General features: G+C 37.5%; 1 protein-coding gene across 10 annotated transcripts in view; it reads right to left on the bottom strand.

The window, feature by feature from the left end:
• Window positions 1-24,744, bottom strand: part of CDC27 (cell division cycle 27) — a 57,666-nt gene extending 32,922 nt beyond the window's left edge. For 7 of the 10 annotated variants that reach the window (XM_037069782.1, XM_037069777.1, XM_037069781.1 and 4 more), the window contains exons 1-5: window positions 24,576-24,744; window positions 10,833-10,908; window positions 7,198-7,345; window positions 5,619-5,744; window positions 344-441 (exon numbers count right to left, since the gene is read on the bottom strand). In XM_037069782.1, coding sequence (XP_036925677.1) covers window positions 344-441; window positions 5,619-5,744; window positions 7,198-7,345; window positions 10,833-10,908; window positions 24,576-24,602 — 475 coding nt within the window. In that variant the 5' untranslated portion in view covers window positions 24,603-24,744. Of the gene's footprint in view, window positions 1-343; window positions 442-5,618; window positions 5,745-7,197; window positions 7,346-10,159; window positions 10,268-10,832; window positions 10,909-24,575 lie in introns of those variants that run through there. The other 3 variants (XM_037069778.1, XM_037069783.1, XM_037069784.1) reach the window with 3 other exon arrangements.
• Between the last annotated feature and the right edge of the window lie 2,119 nt (window positions 24,745-26,863).

The following is a 26,863-nucleotide window of genomic DNA, read 5'->3' on the forward strand; positions in this document are numbered from 1 at the left end:
AGCATATATATACTGAGACACTCTCTCCCCATATTTTCCAGGTCTTATTTATATAATAACAGTTTCTGCTTTGGGCATTCTATTCATTTCTTTTCTTACCAGAAAGCTGTTTTGGCTAGTGCTATACTCCTAATACAATTCATGGTAGAGGACACAAGAAAGGCAACATTACTCCTTAAGCATATGATTCTATCTTATTTCTTGTTCTAAATTTTAACAGACCTTAGGCTTTGAAAAATATTTTTTCTGGGTAATTTTTATCACATTCCAAAATTAAGTAGGGGAAAAAATAAAGAAGAGGAAATGGGGGACTCCCCCACCATAACCACTTCTATAAACCTACCTATTTCACATAATGATTCAAAGGGGGACCAGAGGAAAGGATTTAAACTAAGGCTCTTTTGGTAACATTCTGATCCTTTGGCAAGCCGATCTGTTTTGCTGTAAAAACAAACAAGTAGATTAGACAAGCTATAAAACCCAAAACATTATAAAGAAATTTTTGTTACAAAAATTAGGTAAGTCTTATATAAAGGTCTGAGAATAATACTCTCTGGATGCTTCCCTAAATCACCAATTTCCTCCTCTTACCACCCTCCAATCTCTATTGTTTGGGGAGTTCAAGTCAAAAGTCAGTTAAAGCAAAGAGAACATGAATTGAAAGGAATAATAACAAAATAAACTATCATTGCCATCTTAAATATTACAATGCTTTTAATTTACTGTCAGATACTAGAATTACTGAAGGAGACATATAAAACATCCAAATGTTTCAGTCTCATTTTCTTAAATTTTAATATAATAACCTAGTTCCTAGTAGTAATTGTGAAAGTGATTTACATGCTTTAAATATAGTATATTTAAGTGATCAGACTCTCTAAGTAGAGGTGGTAGCTCTTAATGACAGGAAAATGTATTTTTCTAAATCAGGTGTATAAAGGCTTATACTTAGAATGTAAACAACATCCATGAAACCATATATACTTGTAAAGATATGAAAGTTATTAGACCAGCATTACCGCCCTGGCTTTTAAATGGGAAGGAGGATGGAGTTGAAGGTTAGTGAGACTCACTGAAGCTTCCAGGTAAAAAAATGCTAATCACTTGGTCTGAGGTGGAAATTCTTCATTATACACATAACAGAAAAAAATTAAGAAACAGCAATCCTTCCAAAACTCTACAAGGGGCTAGAGCACATCTAACCAAGATTTTCCAAAGAACCTTCAAAAGAAACTATCAGCTGAAACATATAATCTGTTTACGTGCTGTCAGAGTGATCTCAGGGAACTGTGAAGAAGACCCCTTGGGGAACTGGGTATTTGTTTGCCTGACCTCCAAATTTTGCAAGAGAGTAGAAACTAGAATAAATGATGTACTAAAGAAACACCAAGCACCACCAGTTGAAGGATATCTAGTGTCCCATACTTTTATAATTTGATTCAATAAACACATGGATGAAGAGGGAAGCCAGAGCAGGTGGCAGACTTTCAGAAAATGTCAATGAGTTTTATCAAAGTCTACACCTGAGATTATTGATAAAGGAAAAATAATACACAATAATGATGTAATCACTTACCATGGATTAAGAGTTAATTTAATAAGAAATGAAGAAAAGACATAAAAGGAACTTCCCCCCCCAAAGTAATAGGAGTGGAAAGTAGCAAATAAAGGCTTGGAAACTGTTGGGCTCGGAAGGCTAGGAAAAGAAAAATACAAAGAAATCTCGATGTTTGAAGATTATCCTAAGTTTCCAAAAGTTCTTGCTACTTCTCACCTAAACTAATTCACACTAATAGCCCCCTCATCTCTTTTATAACTATGGTTTGCCTATTTATTTATCCTTCATGTGTGTTCTCTAGCAATTGATTATAAGCTCTGCAGACAGGAAATTAGATCTTTCTCATTTTTATATTATCTCTTTCCTGTTTTCAAGTAGCCTTGCCCCCTGGCTTTGCTTGTATAAAGTAACATAAAACTGGCACTTTTATTAATAATTTAAAAAGTTGCATTGAGTAGGTTGAATGAATTATTTAATGGTCAGGAAAGTGGTGGACAAATTAATTCAGGCAAAGATAGAATAATCTATTCAAGAAAAAATGTTCTGGAAATGTAAGAGGTGATCCTTTATAATAAAAATCGTTCTCCAATATCATTTAAATTTAATCCTTTTTTACTTTAGAAAAAAATGTTTAGTTTTGATAAGTTGGCAAGGCTGACTTTTATAAGCCATGATCTCATTAACAGATAGATCATAACACAGAATAAGTTTAAAACAAAATTAGTGTCTGCTAAGAAGAGATTAGATTTGCACATAGAGAGGTACAGATAGACATATAAATAATATAAGAACTAACTGGGAAAGAGGCCAGGTGTGAAACTGTAATAACCCAATCTGGGAGATAAACCTCTAATTATTCATTCAATAGAGAGGTAAAAAGGGGAAAAGATTTAAGAAAATTAAACTGCTTGGAATGTTCCAACTTTAGATGGACTTCTTATTAAAACACAGAAAAGAGTTTCCCTAATAACTGGGGTAAAAATAATTATTTAGAATAGATGGTATTGGGAAGAAACAGGTTAACTTAGGAACCTGACTTAATATCAGTTGCATCCTAAACACAGAAGTCTCATGTGCTACTGTAGACAAAAAGACTAATAAAGTATCTGTCAAAACACTGGATATAAAAAAGATAGGCCATAGCTACAAAATTATAATGTAAGTATCTAGATTACTGAGTACAATTCTGGTCACAAGACAGGCATACGATGGCCGAAACGAAAAGTCAGTTTTTGGAGCAGGGCTGTTTGCCATTGGATATGTAATCTTTTAATCTTTATGATAAATAAAAATAATAATTGTTATTATTACAAATAATAATAATCCACTGTTATTCCTCTGAAGAAGGGGGATAAAAACCTTCCTTTTCCATGGTTAGAACTTGATTCAACTATACTTTCAAGAACAGTTAATAATCATGATTCAAAATAATTAGTAATACATACATAGCATTTTGAAACTTTAATACTTTCATTTTATCAAATGTGATTTTGAAATAATCTGACTCGCACAGAGTTACAAAAATAGTAGTGTTCCCATGCACTCTACAGCCAGCTCCCCTCAATAATAACATCTGGTAGAACCGTAGTACGATTATGAAAACATGGAAATTGACAGTAGTATGACACTGTAAAATAAACCACAGACTCCATTTGGATTTCAGCAGTTTTTACATGCACTCATTTGCTTCTGTATAGTTTTATGAGGTTTTGTCACACGTGTAGGTTTGTATAACCACCACAATCACGATATAGAACCCTTTCAACACTCCAAAGAAACCTCTCCAGCTACTTTACAGCCACACCCTCACCCCAACTCCAACCTGAGATCCTATGAGCTTTCTCTAGCACAGTAATTTTCTCATATCAATAATGTTGTTTACACAAATGGAATCATACAGTATGTAAACTTTTGAAACTGGCTTTTTTCACTTGCCAGGATACACTTGAAATCTATCCGAGTTTGGTATGCATCAGTTTGCTTCTCTTTATTGCTGAGTTGTAGTCCATTGTATGAATGTAGATCGTTTATCCATTCACCACTGAACTTGGGTTGATTTCACCTCTAGGTTTTTCTGATAAAGCTGCTGTGGATATTCATGTACAAGTATCATTTTATATTCCCACCAACAATGTATGAGAAATCCCATTGCTCTGCATCCTTACCAGGACTTAGTATTGTCACTAGTTTTTATTTTTGTCATTATAATGTATGTATAGTGATTTCTCGAGGTGTTTTATGTTTTGTGTTTTTTTAAAATCCCCACCCAAGGACATGCTTATTGATTTTTAAAGAAAGAGGAACGGGGAGAGAGAGATAGAAAAACACTGATGTGGGAGAAAAACTTCAATCGGTTGCCTCTCACACCCTACACGAACCTCACCCTCACCCTAGGCATATCGCCTAACCAGTCATGGAATCCGTGACCATTCAGTTTATGGGATAATGCTCCACCCAACTGAGCCACACTAGCCAGAGCAACTAATGGTGGTTTTTCCTTTCCTTTCCTTAATGTCTAATGATTTGGTACATCTTTTCATAGGCTCATTTACCATCCATATACTCTATAGAGAAATGTCCATTCGAGTATTCTGCATATTTTCTAATTTCCCATTTTACTGCTATTGAGAATTCAAAGAAACAAAATGTATTCTATCAAGTCTTTCCTAGTTACTGTCTTGCCCCTCTTTTTAACCAGCCAGAACTGAGCATTCCCTCACTAGAATAAATCACTGCTCAAATTTTATCACAGCATTTTTACTGTGATGATAAAAACTTAGGAACTTTGGCTTACCACTTATTTCCTCTATTACAACACTCTGAGGGCAGGGGCTGTGAGTTATTTATCTTTATATTCCCAGTGCCAGTACTGTGCCTAGCCATAATGGGGGATGAATCTCAATGTTCTTTGAATAAATGACAAGAAGAATCATAGCTGCATGAACTAAATTAATTACTATAAGTACTTTTATTTAGATAAATGAAGATATTGATATTAGATCTTTGCTTATTCCTACTCTCAAGAGTGTTATCATCTGAAAACAAGTCCCCAATTCAAATAATGTATTCTGTTCAAAAAGATATTTTCAAGGTTTAACAAAACTACTATTAACTACTAAAACTACTTATTTAGTAGTTTTTAGTATTAAGTACTAAGAACTAAGAAAAACTGAGTACTAAAGAAAAACTTTAGTATTAAGTACTAAGAAAAACTACTAAGTCAGTAGTTTTTCAAACTACTATGGGCCTCAATTTATCTTAAAACAGGCGCTATCCTAATTCTTTAGATAAGCGATCCTTTCCATTTCTCCCGTGATCTGCAATGGCGACGTTTACACAGCGATGCATCCCACGGGCACCTGAACAGTTCCTATGGGCTCCCACAACAGATCTCTCCCCTCTTGCCCAGTTCAAAGGGTCTTTTGGAATAAAAGTAGGTGAGAAAAACATTATAGTGATAATATTGAATTTACTCTCATCTGCTTTTCTTTTTAAAAAATGTTAATTTGGTCTTCTATTTATTTATTTTATTTTATTGTTGTTCAAGTACAGTTGTCTCCATCTTCACCTCACCTCAGCCCCTCGCCCCACCCTCGAACCTATCTCCTTTGGCTTTGTCCATGTGTCCTTTATACACGTTCCTTCTCTCATTTGATTTTAAAAGACTGAATGTAATAAATGTATTTACTTTATTACTGAAACTTGCTTTCAAACCTCTTTCTAAGGAGCATCAGTGATACTTCATATTAGAGAAAAAGCTTCTCTCTTTTTCTTCTTTTTCCTCAGTGGGTTACATAAGATATTCCTGAACAGGGTAAAAAACCCATCTGTGCATTCAAGTGTCAGTCAGTGCTCATGCAGCCATTATCACTAAGGCAAAGTAGAAAACACGGGATCAGCATCTCTAATATTTTTCAGGTTAAAAAAGGCCATGGAACTAGCAGACTGTACTACTCATCCAAGTGCTACTTGATAAACATACATTAGCAGAGGTTTTAAAACCACAAAGCACTCTAGTATTAGAAACAATTTTCTGATAATTTGAATGACTCTTACTCACCAATATACATGTCCCAACAATGAAAGAGTAAAGCAAGCGGAATCGCCAAACTCAGCAACAATGTCATCATGGCTTTTCTGTTTATTAAACACCCCACCAGATAAGATCTGCTCCCCTTCCGCAAGCCTTCAAAACACAAATCACAAATTTAAAAAGTCAATGTAAAAAAGCCTGAGTGTAAAGACATTCTTCATTACCCAAGTATCTTTTGATATAGAGATAGGCAAAACAAAAAGTTCACAGTACCTTTAGAGCACCAATAAACTTATATTTACAATCATTTGAGAGACTGGGAATTTATAATCTTAAAATTCCAGTCTTCCCTTTAAAAACATAACCAGTTAAATTTAGTCTCTGTGTGTATAAATCTTATCTGAACAACATACACAATACTTATGTCAAAAGAAATGAAAGACCATTACACTGGGGGAAAAATATAAATGGTGTTCCATTAACAAAAACGGTGTTTCTTAGTTCTATAATTTCTTGAAATAGACATTTACAAGCAAATTAAATAAGATTAACAAATTTTAATTAAAAATTGCATACTTAATGGCCTCAGTTGTTTTTAGGTTTATAAATGAAACTTGAATGGCACTTCATCTTTTTTTATTCGTCAATTATGTTTTCTTGATATAGAAAATCATAAATGTTCACCAAAGGAAAAATTGTTTGCTCAATTTCAGTACATATTTTTAGCATATTAGTTTACAATGATTTGTATTTTAAAGTTTTTTCCAAATCATCAAAATTCCCAAGTAAGCTTTACACACGAAAGGAAATATCTTAAGTTTTTTATTGTCAGTGGGATTTTTTAAAAAACTATAATGATTTGTAAATGGGGTAAGAAGGTCTAACATAAGAATTGGCTTAAGAAACTGGTAAATATGGTTTTAAGCACTTAACAGTAGAATCCTTGAAGTAAAAATAATTCAACAAGTATCTCAGAAATGTTATACACATTGTAGCTAGCTTTAATTTAAAAGCCATCAAATAAAAGGAACCCGTAAACCTACAAACTAAATACACACTGAGGCTTTTATACTTATCTGTCTTGTTCTAGTCACTTTTGCCATTAGTTCATCCCTTACAGCACAGAAAAAGAGTCTAACACAACATAACTACCTATACCTCTAGCTGACTCCAGATTCAGAACTGGGATAGTTTACTTGGTTTAACTGTAATGTGCAAAAGAAGCACTCTCCTGAGTTTGCCCCATTTCTTCAAAGGGGGAAGAGTAGTGGTTTGCAAAGAAAATGATCTTAAAAGGCAAATCTGTCATTATACAACCACCTAAACACAGCGGAATATTAATTGCAAATGAAGTAGCAGGTAGGTTTCAGGCTTTATTCCAACTGGTCTAACAATGAAAGCAAAGGAAAGGAAATAACACAAGGATTCTAGAAAATGATAGAAATTAATTACAACTTAAGTTACTAAAGTTACTGACAAACCTCTACTACCAAAAAACAGCGGAGAAAGGGAGTCAATCACAGTTTAATCCATCAAAAAAATTTATCCAAAATTCTACAGCATATGTAGGAACAACACTAGATAGAAAAAAATTTTAAAAACTTACTTGCTGAGATCAACACAACATTTTGCAAGCAGGTATTTACATTGCGGTGTAGTACAACTGTGTCCTTTCAAGAGTCTATATGCTTTATATGCCTTTCCTGAGCGGTAATAACAGGTTGCCAATAAAAACAAGGCTTCTTCTGAGTGTACTAAGAACACATATGAAAAAAAAGGGCTATTATTCAGTGGGTTGAATGGTAATCACTGTTTATCTGGCAATAAGTAAGTTTAGCAACAAAAAATTAGGCATGTTATTTAATGTAAAACAATCATTTACAAATCCAAATTTCAACTAAGTAGAAATACCTTACTGAAAGAAAATTTAGTTCCCCAAGTCCTAATTACTGTCTTTCTACAATGAATCATGGCAACCTTAATACAATGAAGACAATCTATGAATCCTTAAGAAAAGCAAGCAAGCAAATGCATGTACACGCGCGCGCACATGCACACGCACACACACACCCCTACCCTCCCTTTAAACAGATGACTTTAAAGCATCTTGTTTTTGTGTAGTATTTTTATAATAAACCTTTGAGAGTACAAGAATCAAATTTCATTAGAGAGGAAAACTCAGCGTTACACATGACCAATCTGAAAGAATTTGTACAGTGAAAAACAGCCAGATTCGCCCTGACTGATGTGGCTCAGTGGATTGAACACCAGCCCAAGAACCAAAGGGTGGCCAGTTCGATTCCTAGTCAGGAATCGAACCAGGCTGCAGGCCAGGTCCCCAGTAGGGGATGCACTGGAAGCAAACACACATCAATGTTTCTTTGCCTCTCTCCCTCCTTCCCCCTCTGTCTAAAAGTAAAATAAATAAAATCTTAAAAAAAAAAAGAAAAGAAAAAGGGCCAGATTCAATTAATATACGACAAAGGAGGCAAGAAGATACGATGGGGTAAAAACTGTCTATTTAATAAACAGTGTTGGGAAAACTGGAACATGCAATAAATGGTGTTGGGACAGGTACATGCAAAAAAAATAAAGGGAACCACTTGCAAGAATGACAAAATACAGTGGGTTAGTTTATTGCTTGCATCATTAAAAGCAGTGATCCAACTTTTGTGTGATCCAACTTGTTGTTAGCGGCTGGGAGAGGGCAGATTGCCCACTAAGAAATGGCAAGAAAGCCCAGAAGGCTGTATGTTCAGAACTGTGCCAGTTCCTTTGTTTGCTGCTTTGATCAGTATTTTAGAGGCTGTAGGGGGAACAAAGAGGGAACATGTAACACTTTCTTACACTATATACAATAAACTAAAAATGGATTGAAGACTTAAATGTAAGACTTGATACCATAATTCTCACAGTAAAATCTGTGACATTTCTCTTGGCAATATTTTTTCTGACACATCCCCTCAGGGAAGGGAAACAAAAGAAAATATAAACAAATGGGGCTACATCGCAATAAAAAGTGTTTCACAGCAGAGGACACTGACAAAACAAAAAGACAACCCACTGAATGCGGGAACATATTTGTCAATGGTACATCTGATAAGTGGTTAATACTGAAAATTTATAAAGAACTCATACAACTCAATACCACAAAAAAACAAGTAATCCAATTAAAAAGTGGGCCAAGGACCTGAATAGACACTTCTCCAAAGAGAACATACAGTCAATAGACATATGAAAGGACGCTCAATGTCACTAATCATCAGAGAATGCAGATTAAAACCACAATGAGATATCACCTCACATCTGTAAGAATGGCTATCATCAATAAATCAACAAGTGTTCTTGAGGAGGTGGAGAGAAGGGAACCCTTTGTTGGTGGGAATGTAGACTGGTACAGTCACTATAGAAAACAGGATGAAGGTTCCTGAAAAAATTAAAAGTGGAACTGCCTTATCACCCAGTGATTCCACTTCTGAAGGAACCCAACACATTGGTTGAAAAGAATATATGTACCCCTGCGCTCACTGCAGCATTATTTACAATAGTGAAGATATGGAAGCAATCCAAGTGTCCATCAGTAAATGAGTGGATAAAAAAGTTGTAAATATAGACAATGGAATATTATTCAGCCATAAATAGAATGAGTCTTACCATTTGCAACAGCATGGATGGATCTAGAGGGTATTATGCTAAATGAAATAAGTCAGACAAATACCATATAACTTCCTTATATGTGAAAGCTAAAGAGCAAAATACATGAACAAACAAAACCAAAACAGACTCATAGATACAGAGAACAGACTGATGGCTGCCTGAGAGGAGAGGGCCGAGGGGGTGGGTGAAAAGGTGAAGGGGTTAAGACGTACAAATTGGTAGTTACAAAATCGCCATGGGATGTACAGTACTGCACAGGGTATATCACCAATAATATTGTAAATAAAGACTCTGTATGGTGTCAGAAGGGTACTGGAAACATCAGGGGGAACACTGTAAACTATGTGATTATCTAACCACTATGCTGTATACCTGAAACTAATGCAAATAATATTGACTGTAAACTGTAATTGAAAAATAAAAAGTAAAAAAAAAAAAAAAAAAAAGAGAGAGACCAGATTATAAAAAACACTTATAAATAATATTGGATAAATTAAGTAATACTATAAATTCTTTAAATATTTCTAAATAATTAAAAACCATATATTTATTACAGTTATAGAAAGATGACAATTTTCCAGCTACTGAAGCAATAGGAGAAAGTATAAATCACAAAGCTGATGAGTTCAACTACATAAAAATGTTAAATATCAGAATAATAAAAATAAATAGAGTTAAGATTAAAAAGCAACAGTCTAGGGCAATTATGTAATAAATAAAGATATAGCTCACAATATAAGAATAAATTTAAAACAAAAGCTTGAGAAAATACCCATCGTCCCTCAGTCATAAAAATGGAAGACAAAATACCTCATAATTCTCAAGTAAGCAAAACACATTGAAATGGTCAAATGTAACACTGATAGGTCTATGAAGTCTTACACTGTTGGTGACACCCCAGATTATTACACCTCTTTCTGCTTGGTTATCAGCTGGGCAAAAAGCAATTTTTTGTGTAGAACTGATCATACCCTTCGACTTGTAATTCCATTTTAGAGTATATAATCCAAGGAAATGACTTGAAAGAAAAAAAGCTGCACATAATTATCTATAGTAGCATCTTAGAAAGAGAATTACAATAATTGACAGAAACAAAACATACATTATTAGATGTGTATTGAAGGCTGTGCCAAGTGCTTTAAATATATTATCTCATTTAATTCTTCAATTTTATGAGGAAATTGTTATCTTAAGTTTATAGACCATCTGTAATGAGAAATCTGTAATACACATTAAGGCATACAACTGCATATTTAAGTGACAGGCTTAGGGTTTGTGTTGAAGCTGTAAACTTGTCCACACTCTTTACCACTGGATACAGACTCTATTCTAATGAAAAGCCTGGAAAAAAACCCCCTAAGGATTGGGGAAGATTAAGTAAACCAAGGTGTAAAACCTGAAGCAACTCTATAGTGATTAAAAGTAGCCTATAAGGAGCTACACAGATATAGGGAAAAGTTCTTATGAACTAAAATCAATCACAAAGAAAAAACAAAAGTGATACTCAGAATCTTGTTACAGTCATAAAAAGTGATGGTGATCATACATTTTATTTATGACTATAGAAATGAATATATTACAAACCTTCTGCATACAGTCGTTCTGCGAGGAAAACTGCATCTCGATAAGCATAATGGTTTAGTGCTTGCCATATAGCAGCCTGCAAGTGAGAGAAAATATATAAATACAGAGCTTCAAGGACACTGGTAGCACAGAGCCTTGCATATAAACCTCAAGTCAACATCCCTAATTTAACTAATAACACCTCAACGTGCACAGTGCAAATTCCAAAGTGTGTTAGATAAAGCTCTTCACAGTACAGCTGCTAGCAAACCTGAATTCCCTCACTAGAGCAGGGGTGTCACACTCATTTTCACCGGGGGCCACATCAGCCTTGTGGTTGCCTTCAAAGGGCCAAGTGTAATTTTAGGACTGTATAAATGTAACTACTCCTTAACTAGGGGCAGGGAGCTCTACATTCGGCCCTCTGAAGGCAACCACGAGGCTGATGTGGCCCCTGGTGAAAATCAGTTTGACACCCCTGCATTAGACCATCTATCCATGGACTTTTAGGCCTTTGTGCCTTTGTACTTCCTTTTCCTTCACTGGGGAATATGGGCTCCCTCATTCCTAAAGTCCCAGCTTAAATAACATCTACTTCATAAAGCTTTCCTGGCTGGTCTCTAGCTGTTTCTTTTTGTAAACATATCTCTTCCAGTATGAGCACTTGTATTATATTACAGTTAATAGTTTGCAGGCCTGCCTACCCTATTAAACTATACTGCTCCTACCCTATTAAACTATCTTAAATCAGTGTTTTTAAACAATTTTTCATAATACACATAAGGGAAATATTCAAATGTATGTCATCCTCCTCCAAAAACTTCCCCATTCAATACCTTTAATGCCACCTAGTTCTTATCCACTCAAGGCAGCACGCTAACATACAAATGAGTAAAGCTATCTCAGGAATAACCGTGAATCCATTTGAATATTTTTTTCTTTTTTAGAGTTATGAAACACCTTATTAAGTATGTATCAGATAGAAGAACATTTTAAGTAATAATAATAAAAATATTTAGACCATGTATTCCCTTAACCAGCTTAAGAAATAAAATATTACCAGTATCTGTGAAGCTCCTCGTCAGTCACAAAATCTCTCTCTGACTTAAAGAAGAAACCGCCACTCGGAATTTTGCTAATCTTTCTTTTCGCTTTCTTCACAATTTTTATACATTTGTGTGTATCATCCTTAAGCAATGTAGCATTGCTTTTTTTATTTTAAATATAATCATTATTATATGTATTCTGCTATGATTTTATAACCCAATATTATGTTCTCAAAATTCATCCTCGATAATGTATGCAGCTGGAGTTCATTCACTTTGACTACTTTCCATTATATAAATATAGCAAAATGTATTTTATCCACCTTATTACATATAAACATTTGGGTTATTTCTAGTTTTTTTCCTCCCAGTTACAATAATGCCACAATGAAAACTCATATTTGTCTCTTGGGGTACACACATTTAAGAATTTCTCCAAATTAGGGAATATACTCAAGAATAAAATTACTGGATTGTTTAGTATACAGATGTTCATCTTCAGTAGGTAAAGTCAAGGGAAAGGAAGATGCAAATTTAAACTGTTTTTTGAGTAAACTATAGGATCAGAAGTAGCATTTTCTTCTCCAATGTTAATGTCCTTAATCCAGTCCTTTCCTGCTACTTCAAGAACCTGTGCTGCTCAAGTGTGGTTGCTGGAGCTGCCCCTCTGGAGACCTTACTAGAAAGAGCGTGGTATCAGAGACCCCACCCACACCTACTAAATTGGAATCTGCATTTTAACAAGATCCCCAGGTGATTTATATGCATATTAAGGTTCAAAGAGGAATGACTTAAAAGACCCACTCTAATTAAAAACCTCTGCTCAACAGAACCCACAAAGCCCAAGAGGCTGTCTCTGCTAATGTTCATTCAAGATGTTATGAAAAAAATAATTTCTAATCCTTTAGGTCATGTCCCTTTGCTTTAAAAGAAAGGCTTGAATCACGTATTTCATGGCCTCTTGCTTATAGGTCTTCATGTTTGTTCTTAGCCCTAACCCGTGTCTTATACTTACTAAAACATTCTATGTATGAATGATTCAAAAAACCATCTCCTTTCAGAACCCACTCAGATTAGTTGGGCTAAAGAGAAATCTCCTTTGGTCTGAAATTTAATAAACTACTATTTCACTCTCCCTTAATATTTTCAGAAGTAGTTCAGAAGCATATCCTGTAATATGATTCCAACATATGTACATAAAAATTACTTATCTGCTCTAAATAAGAGAAATCCTTGAGTTTTCAGATGCATATAGACTTCTGTACTAAAATTTATCCTAATTAACCCCAATATCCCTACTCATAATTTCCAGAAGAGAAAGGGGTTCATAACAATTATAATTTTGACATACATCAGTTTTCTGCCAGCTGGCATGTATCATTGCTTCCGGAATTCCTCCATATAAATTCCACAATGCCCTTCAATCTCATAGACATAAATACTTAGAATATTGAAATATCATTCACACCAAAAAGACTCAGTAATTGGAGGGTACTCTCCATTACTTTAGGGAATAAAGATGATGGGAAGAGACAAAAGAAAAAAGAGGCCACTAAATATCAATGAGACCTCTTAGGAAGTACTGTTAGATCCCTATATACACAATCCTTCCCAACATAGAGCCACCTAAATAAAAAAGGTACCCAAAACAGGCTGTGCTGAAACAGCTAGAACCCCAGTGAAGTGTTCCCTCTATGTGCTGCTTAGAGCTCTTCCACAGACCATCAGCCAATGATCTGAGGTGCCTACTCCTTACTACTAACTCAGCTTTACTTCTCACAGCTTTTGCCTGTGGTGGATATCAACATACTTAGCTATTTAGAGGAGAGGCTTAGGAACCTCCAGGACATCTTTAAACATTCCAACATCCGGATTATAGGGGTACCAGAAGGGGGAAAGAAACAGCCGCGAGTGGAAAACTTACTTGAACAAAAGGAGAATGTCCCCAGTCTGGCAAAGGACATAGACTTCCAGGAAATCCAGGAAGCTCAGAGAGTCCCAAAGAAGTTGGACCCAAGAAGGAACACACCAAGGCACATCATAATTACATTAGCCAAGATTAAAATGAAGGAGAGAATCCTAGAAGCAGCAAGGGATAAGGGGACAGTCACCTACAAAGGAGTACCCATCAGACTGTCAGCTGATTTCTCAAAAGAGACCTTCCAGGCAAGAAGGGGCTGGAAAGAAGTATTCCAAGTCATGAAATCCAAAGACCTACAGCCAAGATTGCTTTATCCAGCAAAGCTTTCATTTAGAATGGAAGGGCAGATAAAGTGCTTCTCAGATAAAGTCAAGTTCAAGGAGTTCATCATCACCAAGCCCTTATTATTTGAAATGCTAAAGGGACTTATATAAGAAAAAGAAGATAAAAAATATGAACAATGAGAGGACAGCAAACTCACAGTTATTAACAACCACACCTAAAAGCAAACCAAGAGGACAGCTAGATCAGGACTGGAACCATAGAAATGAAGAACACATGGAGGGTTAGCAACAGGGGAGTGGGAGGAGGAGAAGGGGGGAGAAGGTACAGAAAATAGCATAGACAGTAGGTAGAAAATAGATAGGGGGAGGGCAAGAATAGTAGGGGAAATATAGAATCTAAAGAACTTGAGACATGTGGTTATAAACTAAGGGGGGGAAGAATGGTGGGGGAGGGAGTGTGCGGGTGGAGGGGAATGAAGGGGGGGGAATAGAATAACTGTAATGGTATATAATCAATAAAATATATTTTAAAAAATACTTAGCTATTTAGAATACAAAGGTATGCTATTACTGTGTGAGGAAATGTTTTCACTGATTCCATCATGACTTACCATGAACGATAAAGCAATGAGGAGAAGAGGAGGTGTCTTTTTTAACTTTTCTGAACTGGTGGGCTCTAGTACTCATTCATTTAATAAATATTTAATGAGTGCCTACCCATCGTGTGTCAGGAACTTTCTAGACTCAGGGAGTACGGTAATTAACAAACAGATTTTAATCTCGTGAAGTGTTACCCCTGTATAGATCAGTGGCTACCAACCCCTGCCTGATGGTGCTCTACCTCAAATCCACCAAATCACAATCCCTGGAAGCTGGAACTGAGTTTAGATATTCTTACTTTTAAACCTTTTTACTGGTAAGCGTTCAGGGTTCAGAACCATTCTTCTCCATTATAGATAAGCTGTTCTCCCCCCTTTTATCGTACACTCTCCCCCCTATTACCGTATACTCTCTTGAAAAACTTAAAAGCACATGCACATATTCAGAAAATCTGTATACAGTGTTAGGGGTTCACAGACATCCTGATTCATTAAGAATCACTGGTCTAGCTGATGGAAGACAGTACTGGAGCAAAGCAAACTCCCCTGCAAAGTAGGTGTTCAATAAATATTTGTGGAATTAAAGTTAGATACAGTAGGCCTAGCTGGCGTGGTTCAGTTGGTTGGAGTACCCTACCATAAACTGAGAGAGCGCAGGTTCCATTCCCAGACAGGGCACAAGCCTAGGTTGCGGGTTCAGGTACACAGTACGGGGTGCATGTGAGATCAATGTTCCTCTCTCACACTGAGCTTTCTCTCCCTCTCTCTCTCCCTCCCTCCCTCCTCCTCTCTCTAACATAATAAGCATGTCCTTAAATGAGGATTTTAAAAAATTAGCTACAGTATTCACCCCCATCCATGGGGGGCATGTTCTAAGAGGTCCCAGGGGATGCCCAAAACCAGCAATAGCGCCAAACCCTACGGTGTGTATGCACGCACACACAGGATCTGGCACAAATTACGTCCCTTTTTTAGCACAAAATCATAAGGATGTAATTCTGTAACATCACAATATCACACTCAAGCACAGCATATGATATTTCAGGTGAAGTGTTTAGATTAAAGCTACATATTAGTACACCCATAGTATTAGCCTACCAACCACACTCAAGCACTCTGCTTTTTTTTGCTATACATACATATCTGTGATAAAATTTAATTTATACATTAGACACAGTAAGAGATTAACAATAACTAATAATAAAACAGAACAATTTCAACAATATATTGTAATAAAAGTTACATGAATGTGGTTTCTCTCTCTTTCAAAATATCTTATTATACTGTACTCACCTTTTCACTTAAAGAAAGCACTTTACATCTTCTCTTTGGCATATCCAGATTGCCAGCATCGCTACTCTTGTGCTTTGGGGCATTATTAGGTAAAATAAGGGTTATTTCAACACAAGTGCTGTGATATCACAACAGTCAATCTGGTGATGAGAAGGCTAAGAAGTAACTACTGAGCAGGTAGTGTATACGGCATGAACACCAGACAAAGAGATGATTCACATCCCAGGCAGGATGGAGCAGGACCGTATGAGATTTCATCACACTACTCAGGATAGCATGCAATTAAAATGTTATGAATTGTTTATTTCTGGAATTTTCCATTTAATATTTTCAGACTTCAGCAGACCAGGAGTAGGAGGGGAGTACCATAATTTAAAAAGGGGGAAGAAACAAGTTACCGACCTAGAAAGGTGCTTTCTCTTTGCAAATTAGAGATTACTGCAATAATAGCGTCTTGAGGAGCATTGCTGCTGCTGGAACTAGGAGGTACACTCTTTGTTTGAAACTCAAACTGCCCAAGGTCACCTTGTGACCTTGTACAGTACACATGAAATCATGAATGTACTGGTAGTTCAATCTGGGTACATTATGGAATTAAAAGGTTTTAGTGTGCTGATTAGTAAGTCACCATTATTTACAGAATTGTACCTAAAGAAAGGTACCTCGAATCTATCCCCTCTTTTCTAGTCCCAGTCTGTAACAGAATCCTCTTTCCTTTAAACTCTTAGTTTCCTAAGTGGTCTTCCTACCTGCAAGCTGTTAGGCAATCCATCCTGTCCCTGAATTACCTTCTTCAAAGGTAAATATCATCACTGCTAAACAGAAGACTATAGTCAGAGGTTTTGGATTCACATTCCGCAGTTTACTAGTTCTGTGTCTTGGGCAAGTAACTTCATGTTTCTTTAAGTCTTAGTTTCTTCATTTAAATCATAAGACTCCAGTAAAATACATAACGGTTTCTTTAGCACTTACTTAATAATTCAATACATTTTAGCTGCTTGTCATTCTCAATATTATCATCATGTCTTCCTCCCTGATGAAAACTTTCTAATGTTTCCTCTTGGATAGCTCTATAAAACTCACAAAATATATACGTACAGAATAAAGCACGAACTCCTTACTAAACTATTCAAATTCCACCTGGCTTTCATCTTCCTTTTTCAGCTCTATTTTTACATCTCACCAAAGCTGCCAATGTCTAAAACAAGAATAAGCCTCCACAGGTCCCTAAACATCCACTGTATGTTAATATTTCAGAGTTTTGGGGAACACCATTGCCTCTGTTTGGGCTGTTCTTTGTCTTTAACTTCTATCTCCTGAGATTTCAGCCACCATTTCTCCAAAATTCAGTTCACATGCTCCTCTGCCTTTCCCAACGCCTTCGCCGATCTATCCCACACGATATTAATTACTCCATCCTACGGTTCCAGATAGTTTGTTTATGCTTTTTTAAAACATCAGGTTACTTATTAGATTTGGCTATATTATTTGGTTAACTAGGTTGCAATTTTTTGAAGACAAAACTAGATTCTATTTTTCTCTAGAATTCTCTGCTTATCTTACTTCATTAATTATTTCCCTAGTTATCCTAGATAACTGCCCTTAAGCATAATAAACGTTCAATAAATGTTTGGTGAGTGTATGTTTTAGGACTCTAGGTCCATTTTCCATTTACTGACCTACCAACTTTTAGAAACCCAATCTGAAGGTAAAACACAAATTAAGACATTACTACTATAATAAACTTTTACTAATATGAATAAAAGGGAATATTAACGCTGACAACATAAAACAAAATAACATCTAGTTGCTGCTTCTTAACACAATAAGTAAAACATTAAAAAGCAAAGGAAGTTAAGAATCTGGTATGGAGATCAGGGTCAGCCGGACAGAAGGGTTGGAAAATATCAGGTTTGAAGGCAGTAAAATCTCATAGTGGTGTCATCTATAAATATCTGGAAGATGCCCACATTTTTCTAGTTCCTAGCAGACTAGATCCTGTCATATTCTTCCCTCCACACTACTCAGATCATTTGCCTTATCATCTTACTATATGCTGTACGATCCTGATGTCAGTACAACACTTACCCAACTGCGAAAATCAGGTTCTGCAGGGCTGCACACAGCCTAACTTTTGGAATTTTCAGATCCCACTGGCATCTGTTGGATCATTGTCATTGGGGTCACTGTGCTTTTGTTTTTTTTATCAAACAATTGGGAAGCCAAACCTTAGAACAAAAATATGTTCTTTTGCTGGGGGATTAATGGTCATGGAAAAAGAATACAATAAAAAATGAACTATTAAAAAACATGGTGTCATAAGGGGTGAATTTAAGCAGGTTTGTATATACCACAGAATCACTGCTATCTAACCTACATCTCTTCTATGTTACAACATAGCAAAGAGACAGCTAATAGGTAATGTGGCAAACTATTGGTGTTCTCTTCAGAGAATTTCAACATTTGGACTAGATGATAACAAAAAATAAGTAAATACATAAAACTAAAGTGTATGCAAACCTAATTTGACTCAACAATTATTTTTTGAATGTTTAATATGATCTCCACACCCCAATTCAAGAGATAAATAGAATCCCTCTTGACAATAATAAAGATGACCAAGACATTTCTTAGGGCTTTAGTTTTAATTATCTGTAAAATAAGAATAAAAACACTTACCTCTGATATAAGTCTAACACAGTGCTTAGCTGCTTTTTTTAAATCCCCAGGAGAACTGACCTGGTCTCCTGGTGTTCTACTAGACCACAGGTGGCAAACACAAGGCCCACGGGCCAAATCTGGCCCTCCACCCTGTTTTATTAGCCCAGCACCTTGTTTCTATCGCGCTGCAGCGCCGAGCTCCTCACCCCTAGTTAAGGAGCAGTTACATTTATACAGTCTTAAAGTTACATTCGGCCCTTTGAAGGGAACCTGATGTGGCCCCTGGTGAAAATGAGTTTGACACCCCTGTTAGACCATATAACCTAGGGATCTAGAACCATGCATACATGTTTTTCAAAATGATACATGTTTAAATTATGCAACTTAAGTAATAATGAAAGGAAGAAGCTCAACAAACATTTACTTTCTAAGGCAGATCATTTTCCCTGGATTACTTAAGTACTGTTTTATTTGGCCTCTCTGAATTCTTTTTTTACCCTATGATGCACTCTCTCCCTGTGAACTTTTCACAAATCAGTTCTGATCATATTACCCCTTTGCTAAAATCCTTCAGTGGCTTCTAATTGTCCTTAATAATAAAAACCAAAGCCACCAAATGAGACAGCGTGGTATAACACTCAGTTACCTCACCAGTTCATCCTGTGTCGTGTTTTCTCACCCTCCCCATGCTAGTACAGTGACCTTCTTCCAGCTCCTCAAACCTGTCACGCTACTCTCCTGCCACAGGGCCGTTAAACATACAACTCTACCTGTCACACTCCTCCTTTCCTCCAAACCATGCAAATTCTAGTCATTCTTTGGACTTCTTTCTCAGGGAAGGCTTTTTGGGGGATGCCCAGATGAGATTAGGCATCCTTGTTATACACTCTAATAGCACCAAGTACCTTTCCTTTCTAATACTTCTCAATGTTGTAATTTACATGTATTTAGGAGAGCACCACATAATATCTTCCTCACTATAATATAAACCCTAGAATGTTAGAAACATCTGTTTTTGCTCACTATTATAATCCCAGCATGTATTACATACTTTTTAAGTAGATGCTTAACTAATGTATGTTGAACTAATAAACAAATGGTCTTTCACTTCTTAGATGATAGTCTTAGCCTTACGTTTCTCTGTATATCCAATTGTTAAGGATCTTTGGAATTCTCTCTTTGAAGACACTTCATGGCACACAGGAGAATTATTTTGAAATGCAAATAACCACCACCTAATTACTCACTTATGACATGGAGATTTCCTAAGAACTTGCTTGTTTAATTTTGTTGTAAATGAAAGAACGTGGTGTAGACAGAATATACCCAGGATCTGAGGTGGGAGACCTTCATTTCAAGTTGTGTGCCAGTACTCCCAGCAGTGTGCCTTTGGGGAGCTATTTAGGTCTTCTTAGCCTCAGTTTCTTCATATGGAAAACGGAGGGCTGTTTCTTGGACTTGTGTGGGTTAAATAAAATCATACACATGTAGTGTTCCTAGTATGACTGGCACACATTAAGAACTTAAAACTGGTTTCTTTCCCATCTCTTAATAAAAATAAATTCAAACATAATTTATAGTTTTATTATATAATATCTACCAGCATATCTGCCACAATTATTTCTTTTTTGACACATAAGCCCCAAAAGACACAAATAATTTACTGGCTACCTTAGTACTATGGATCACCAGACAAATTTGACACATATGTACTATGTGGCCATATGTACTATGGCCAAAAAGTCTAGGACTCTGAATTTTTTTCATTTTAAAAGTAAAGAGCCCTGGCTGGTGTAGCTCAGTGGATTAAGCGTGGGCCTGCAAACCAGAAGATCGAGGTTCAATTCCCAGTCAGGGCACATGCCTGGGTTGCAGGCCGGTTCCCAGCAGGGGCCAGTTCCCGGCAGGGGATGCACCAAAAGCAACCATACATTGATATTTCTCTCCTTCTCCCCTTCCCTTCCCTTCTAAAGATAAATAAATAAAAAATTTTAAAAAAGTAAAGAAATGAAAGAGAAATAAAGTACCATACTCAAGAGTTCTATCCATTTCTGATTTAAAATGGAGCTTTGCTCAGAACAACAACATTTCTTTATCACCAATTTTTAAGGTGGTCAGAAAAGGATAGTGAAGAAAGCCAACTTGAGCTCCCATACATCCCCGTAGTAAAACTTACCCCTTAGGAGAACCCCACATACAGCTTCCATCACCACTCTTTGACATCAACAAAGCCTTTGGTGGGGGGGGTCATCTAACACAGTTTTCCTGAATACCACCTTCAACTGTAAGTTACTTGAAATATAGTGCTCTCTGAATCTATGGTAGTTGCTGTCCCTGTACATTTTACCCCAAGCCAAATGTACTCTTTTGCTAATGACCTCTACAAACAATACTAGGTGTATAGTACCCACCTACAATACTGCTTATAAAGGCAATTTTTACAAGGCTTTTTTTTGTAACTTCATCCAGCATTTCTAACTGTAAATTGATAAATCTAATCAAATATCTTTGCTTTTTTTTAACTTCTTCAGGTGAGTTTTTATAAACATCTAAATTAGCACCAGTCATTAAGGTGCTAGGCCAATGTTAGGCCTCAAAAAAAAAAGAAATCTTAAAAGGGACTTCTTACTACTAAGAGGAATTAGATGTTACGAAGGCTTTGGAAGAAGCACTGGTACAACTTACAAACAGGTAAGTTTCCTAAGATAGAATCCCATGTTATAGTCATTAAGACTAATGTATCTTTCACAGTTATATTAAAAATTATGACAGCCCTGACCAATGTGGTTCAGCTAGTTAAGTACTGACCTGCAAAGTGCATTGTTGCTAGTTTGATTTCCAGTCAGGGCACATGACTGGGTTGTGAATTCTGTCTCCTGTCAGGGCACTTACAAAAGGCAACCCATGGATATTTCTCTCACATAAATGTTTCTTCCTCTCTCTTTCTCCCTCCACTCCCCTCTCTCTAAAAATAAATAAATAAAATCTTTTAAAAAATTATGACAGGCCATGGCTGGTGTGGTTCAGTGGATTGAGCATCAGCCTGAGAACCAAGGGGTCGCCAGTTCGATTCCCAGTCAGGACATATGCCTGAGTTGCAGGCCAGATCCCCAGTGGCGGGTGCACAAGAAGCAACCACACACTGATATTTCTCTCCCTCTTTCTCCCTCCCTTCCCCTTTCTAAAAATGAATAGGTAAAATCTTTTTAAAAAATTATGACAAAATTTCTGCCTCATAATATTTCTGCCTCAAGATTTCTGTAAAGTCTTGTGGGGAACCAAAGTTCTGCCACCACAAAATGCGCCTTTCTAGGATGATTTTAAGCTGGTTATTAAGAAACAAAGGACTCAGAACCTCTGACTCTCCTCCCCTTACCTGCCTACAGGAATTTTGTTATAAAAAGAAGGGTGCTTCACCTTATCATCACAATATAAACTAAATGTGGCAGAAATTGAGACACCTAGCAAAGCCTGTTTGTTGAGCTTTTCTGTGTCCCATTGTTTCTGGGTGGCCCAGCAAGAATTTGTTCCTTACATGTTTGTTCTTTCTTGTCTTCCTGTGAATTGCCTACTTGTCCTTTGAAATCCCAGTCCCCTGTCCCCCTTCATTTGACGAAAATGACATATACACCTCAACTGCCCAATGCATCTTCGGATCCCATTCTATGGCACCACCCCAAGTACATCTGTAACAAATTTTGGACATTTTCTTCTGTTAACCTGTTTCACGTTAATTTGATTATTAGCCTTGCTAGAACTTAGAAGGGGGGGTGTTGATTTTTTATACCCCACAGACAAGTAACACTTCCTATGAGAAATTATTTGGAGGAGGAGCTTATATTTAGGTTTACATGGTTTATCAGACTGGCTATTCTATGTTAAAACTTTAAAGGGAAAAAAAGAGCAGAAAACAGTTGCTTTCATCTTTTCTCTCAACTTTTTCCTACACCTACTAATACCACAAACCCTGAGGCAGCCCAAGAAAGGAAAACAACTTCCCAGCTTATGCTCATTCCTTTACAAATACAGTTTAAAAAAAGCAAAACAACATATACAGTATCCTATCCATCCTATTTTTATTTTCCTCCTTACTAATTCCTTCCCCTTTTCCATACTATCCCTAATGAGTGGATCTTTATCATTGCAGCCAAAGTTGCTTGTTCCTCCCACTGCTCCAGATCCCTCCAGGAATGGCTTCTTCTTACACCATAAATCACAACCAAAGTTCTAACCTGGCAAGATCCTTCTTACCACTGTCCCCAAATCTAGTGGACAAAGGCAGTGTGAAAAAACCCAAACAAACCAAATATGACTTTTAAGCCTTAAAAATACCTAATAGCATTACTGACAAAAGTACTTTAAGGAAAAAGAGGAAACCTGAGGGGTACTATTAACAGGTTACCTATTTCTTTTATTCTCTCTGCTTTTATACAAGTTCAAATGATTAAATAGTGGTTATAGGCTACCAATACAACTAGTTTATCATTTTGGAAGACTTTGGGGGCCAGAATAAGCAAATGTATCAATTATTAAGATAAAGTTACAAGAATATGAAATAGAAATTAAACAACTTATGTGCTCTACTTATTCATTTAGGGTATAGACAGCAACTTCTAATTGCATGTTAGGCCTCAAAAAAAAAAAAGAAATCTTAAAAGGGACTTCTTACTACTAAGAGGAATTAGATGTTACGAAGGCTTTGGAAGAAGCACTGGAACAACTTACAAACAGATAAGTTTCCTAAGATAGAATCCCATGTTACAGTAATACAAACAATAATAGCTGGTATATGTATGGAGCTGGAGAAGAAGCCAACTTGGAGAAATGGGTATTTCACCCTCTGAAGAAAAATAAAGGAAGTACGAAAGCAATAATGCAATAAAATATTTACTATTTGCTATCACTGGCCTATTAAGAGTAACAGTGATAATTCAGTGATAATTCAGTAACAGTGATAATGAATTAATTTCTGTCCATGACTCAATGACAGCAGATGACAGGTCAACTCTTACAATCAAGTCAAAGATCAAATGGTGGGTTGAAAGTCCCCCAGACCTGGTCTATCATCACCAAGAGACAAAAGATTCTGTTTCTTCGGATGGCAGGGGGAAATGACTTGGCATTGCACCCAACTTAAAACCCAACAGGGGTTCTCCTATGCCCTCATAGTACTGTGCCTGAAAGCATACGTTGGTGTGGTAAGCACAGTGAAATGATGGGAAAACCAGTATGTCTTTCATTTCCTGAACGCCGTATAAACGTACACTAAAACATTCCTGATCTCCATCAGAGGCCATGGGAAGAAAACTCAGATTTGCCGTTCCTACTCCTTCCCCTTGTAATAGGTGCCTGCACCTCAGCACTGGGCCTTGGAGTTCTCTTCTTAAATCATTGTTCAGAGCGAAATTCACTGAGCGGGGAAAGCAATGTGGGCTAGTAAGTCTGTTACCAAAATAGAAATTAGTATTAAAAATACCGATCCTACCAGTCCTCTACCCTCTCACATAAAACAAAAACAAAACCAACCACCTCTCCCCGCAAACTTGCCCACCATTATGAAGACTGTACAAGCTGTGATCAAATGTGCTTCCCAATCACCCTTTAGGTAACAGAACACCTGGGAGAGCTTTCACCCCCTTACCCCACCCCAATTTCTCACCCAGACCAGGGCTAGGCTCCTAGACTGACAGGAGGGGCTAGCTGGACGTCGGCTCGGAGGGGAAGGAAGGTATTATCGCCGAACGCCGCTCATACTAGGGACAGAAGTAACACAGGGCCAGAGGTAACACGGCTTAGGTTGCGGGCAAGGCCCCCGAACTGACGAGAAGACAGGCAGAACCCGGCGTAAGGGGAGGCGGGAGAAGCAGCCCGGCCTAGGCCGCACCAGGCCGCGGAGTGGCCATACGCGGCTTCCCGATTGGGGCTCCCAGCCAAGCCTCAGAGAAGAGGGTTATCATTACCTGGACGGGTTCCTGCAGCACCGTCATCCTTGAGGCTCAGGCCCACTTTCTGCAGTGCCTCAAGCCCCCCCCGCAGCGGCTCCGGCCCGGCCAGCCCCGGCTCATTTAAACTCACCAGCGACCGTTACCGAGGGATGGGGGCGGCCGAGCGATTGCCGAGCACATCCGAGCGGGATACGGAAATACCCGAAGTGGAGAGATCTGCGCGGGAGCCAGACGAAAAATCCCGAAGGATTCCGGAAATACCCGAAATAAATCGACAGAGGAGGAGACCACTGCCGGAAATTGTCGAGGATCACCGGAGACTATCGAGTCTGACCCAGAGCGTAGGTTCCTTTTGGCCACGCCTTTAATAACGCACGCCACGCCCAATCGGCCGGGCCACGCCCAAACGGCAACCAACAGACTGCTCTTGACTTACTCGAGTGGGCGGGGAGTGTTACGTGGCTTTGCTACCGTCTGGGTTCGCCACTCAACCTTTCCACATTGATCGGTGCGCGGTAGATTAAGCAAGGGTAAAACTCGAGAGTGTGGGGCTGACTTTAATCAATAAGTATTTGCCTGTTGAGTTTAGGTCTTTCATCCATTCCAGAAGTATCTGTTTGTGGCTCAGAGGGAAATAGGAAATTGGAAAGGATTGCCACCCTCCAAAATTTTAGTATGGCCCTTGTCCTCAAAGAGATTACGGTCTGTGTAGGGGAAGAGTAAAGTAACAAAGTGCTGAATTGTGTGGTGTCCTTTATAATTGATGTAGACATTCAGAGGAGAGGGAAATTAACTGGGATTAAGATGAGGAGTGTTTCACAGAAGGAAAAAGGGAGACAAATGAGCTTTGAAGGATGGTGTACAGGAAAGCAGGAAAGAGATCAGTCGGGTAAGAGCTAAAGCATTAAATGGAAACATTTACTTAGGGGACCACCAGAACATGGAAAGTCTCAGAAGGCAGGCAAACATTTTTATTCTTGATGGGGTAAACACTCTGGTGTATTGAAAAGAGTGTGGAATTGGAAATCCAGAGACTTGATTTTTATTTGTTTTTTAATTTTTTAAAAACATCTTATTTTTATTTATATTTAGAGAGAGGGAAGGAGAAAGAGGGAGAAAAACTTCAGTTTGTGGTTCCTCTTGCGCGCCCCCTACTGGGTACTTGGCCTGAAATCCAGGCCTGTGCCTCCGGCCGGGGCGGGGGGCGGGGGGGCGGGAATCGCAGGGGCGAGCCTTTGGGTTAACAGATCAGCACTTGATCCACTGAGCCACACCAGCCAGGGCCAGAGGCTTGGTTTTTAATTTACTCTCCAGCACTAACCAGTTTTGGGTCCTTAGGCATGTCAGTGTCTCTGAACTTCTATTTCCTTAGTCTGAAAAAAATGATTAAAAGAATTAAATATATGCAGCTATTTCTAACTCAAATACAGTAAGTAGGCTCTCTCAAATTGACCTTCTGCTTCCTTCCCCCCAAAATACATGAACCAGAGAAATATTAAACTTTGTTTTTCAATAGATGAGGAAGACAGTTTTTGTAGGTTAATTTTCTAGGCAGAGCACCTCTATACTAGATGTAGTACTTATGGTATATTCCATGTGGAAATTTCTCTTTCTGGTTCGTATGTTTTAGGCAGATGAAATCAAGTTAGACTGGTTACTTTGGGTGATGTTGGAAGGAGGTCTTTTAAAAAAAATACCAGTTGACAGAGCTATATCCTTTCCCAGCCATCTCTAGTCACTGCTTATGTACTTGTAGTCCCATGAAGGGTAGGTGCTAAGGTGATTTTTTTGCTGCCATGTTCTTTTAGCAGAGTTATTATGCTGGATGAATTAGAATGGGAATAGTCTTTTAATGTCCACTATAGCATAGCTAGTGGACATATAGAAATAGCCACTAGCTATTTAAAGTTTAGTTAAAATCAAATTAAATCCTTCAGATGCCCTAGCCACATCCCAAGGACTCAGTAGACATATATGTAGCTAGTGCTTCCCATATTGGGTAGCACAGATACAGAATGTTACCACCATTGGCCTGATTGGGGCTTGGAATACACCTTCCCTTCAACCTCTCATCAGTCAGTTAGCTTAACCCTAGCTTTTCTCTTTAAAATTATTTTATTTTATTTTATCCTCACCTGAGGACATACTTATTGATTTTAGAAAGAGGGGAGAGAGAGAGGGAGAGAAACATGAATGTGAGAAACATTGATCAGTTGCCTCTCATTCACTCCCTGTTGGGGGACCAAATCCACCACCTAGGCATGTGCCCTGATCAGGAATTGAACCTACAAACTTCTGGTTTG

Source organism: Sturnira hondurensis, unplaced genomic scaffold, assembly GCF_014824575.4.
Source record: "Sturnira hondurensis isolate 20B ecotype Veracruz unplaced genomic scaffold, ASM1482457v3 Scaffold0018728, whole genome shotgun sequence".
Lineage (NCBI taxonomy): Eukaryota > Metazoa > Chordata > Mammalia > Chiroptera > Phyllostomidae > Sturnira > Sturnira hondurensis.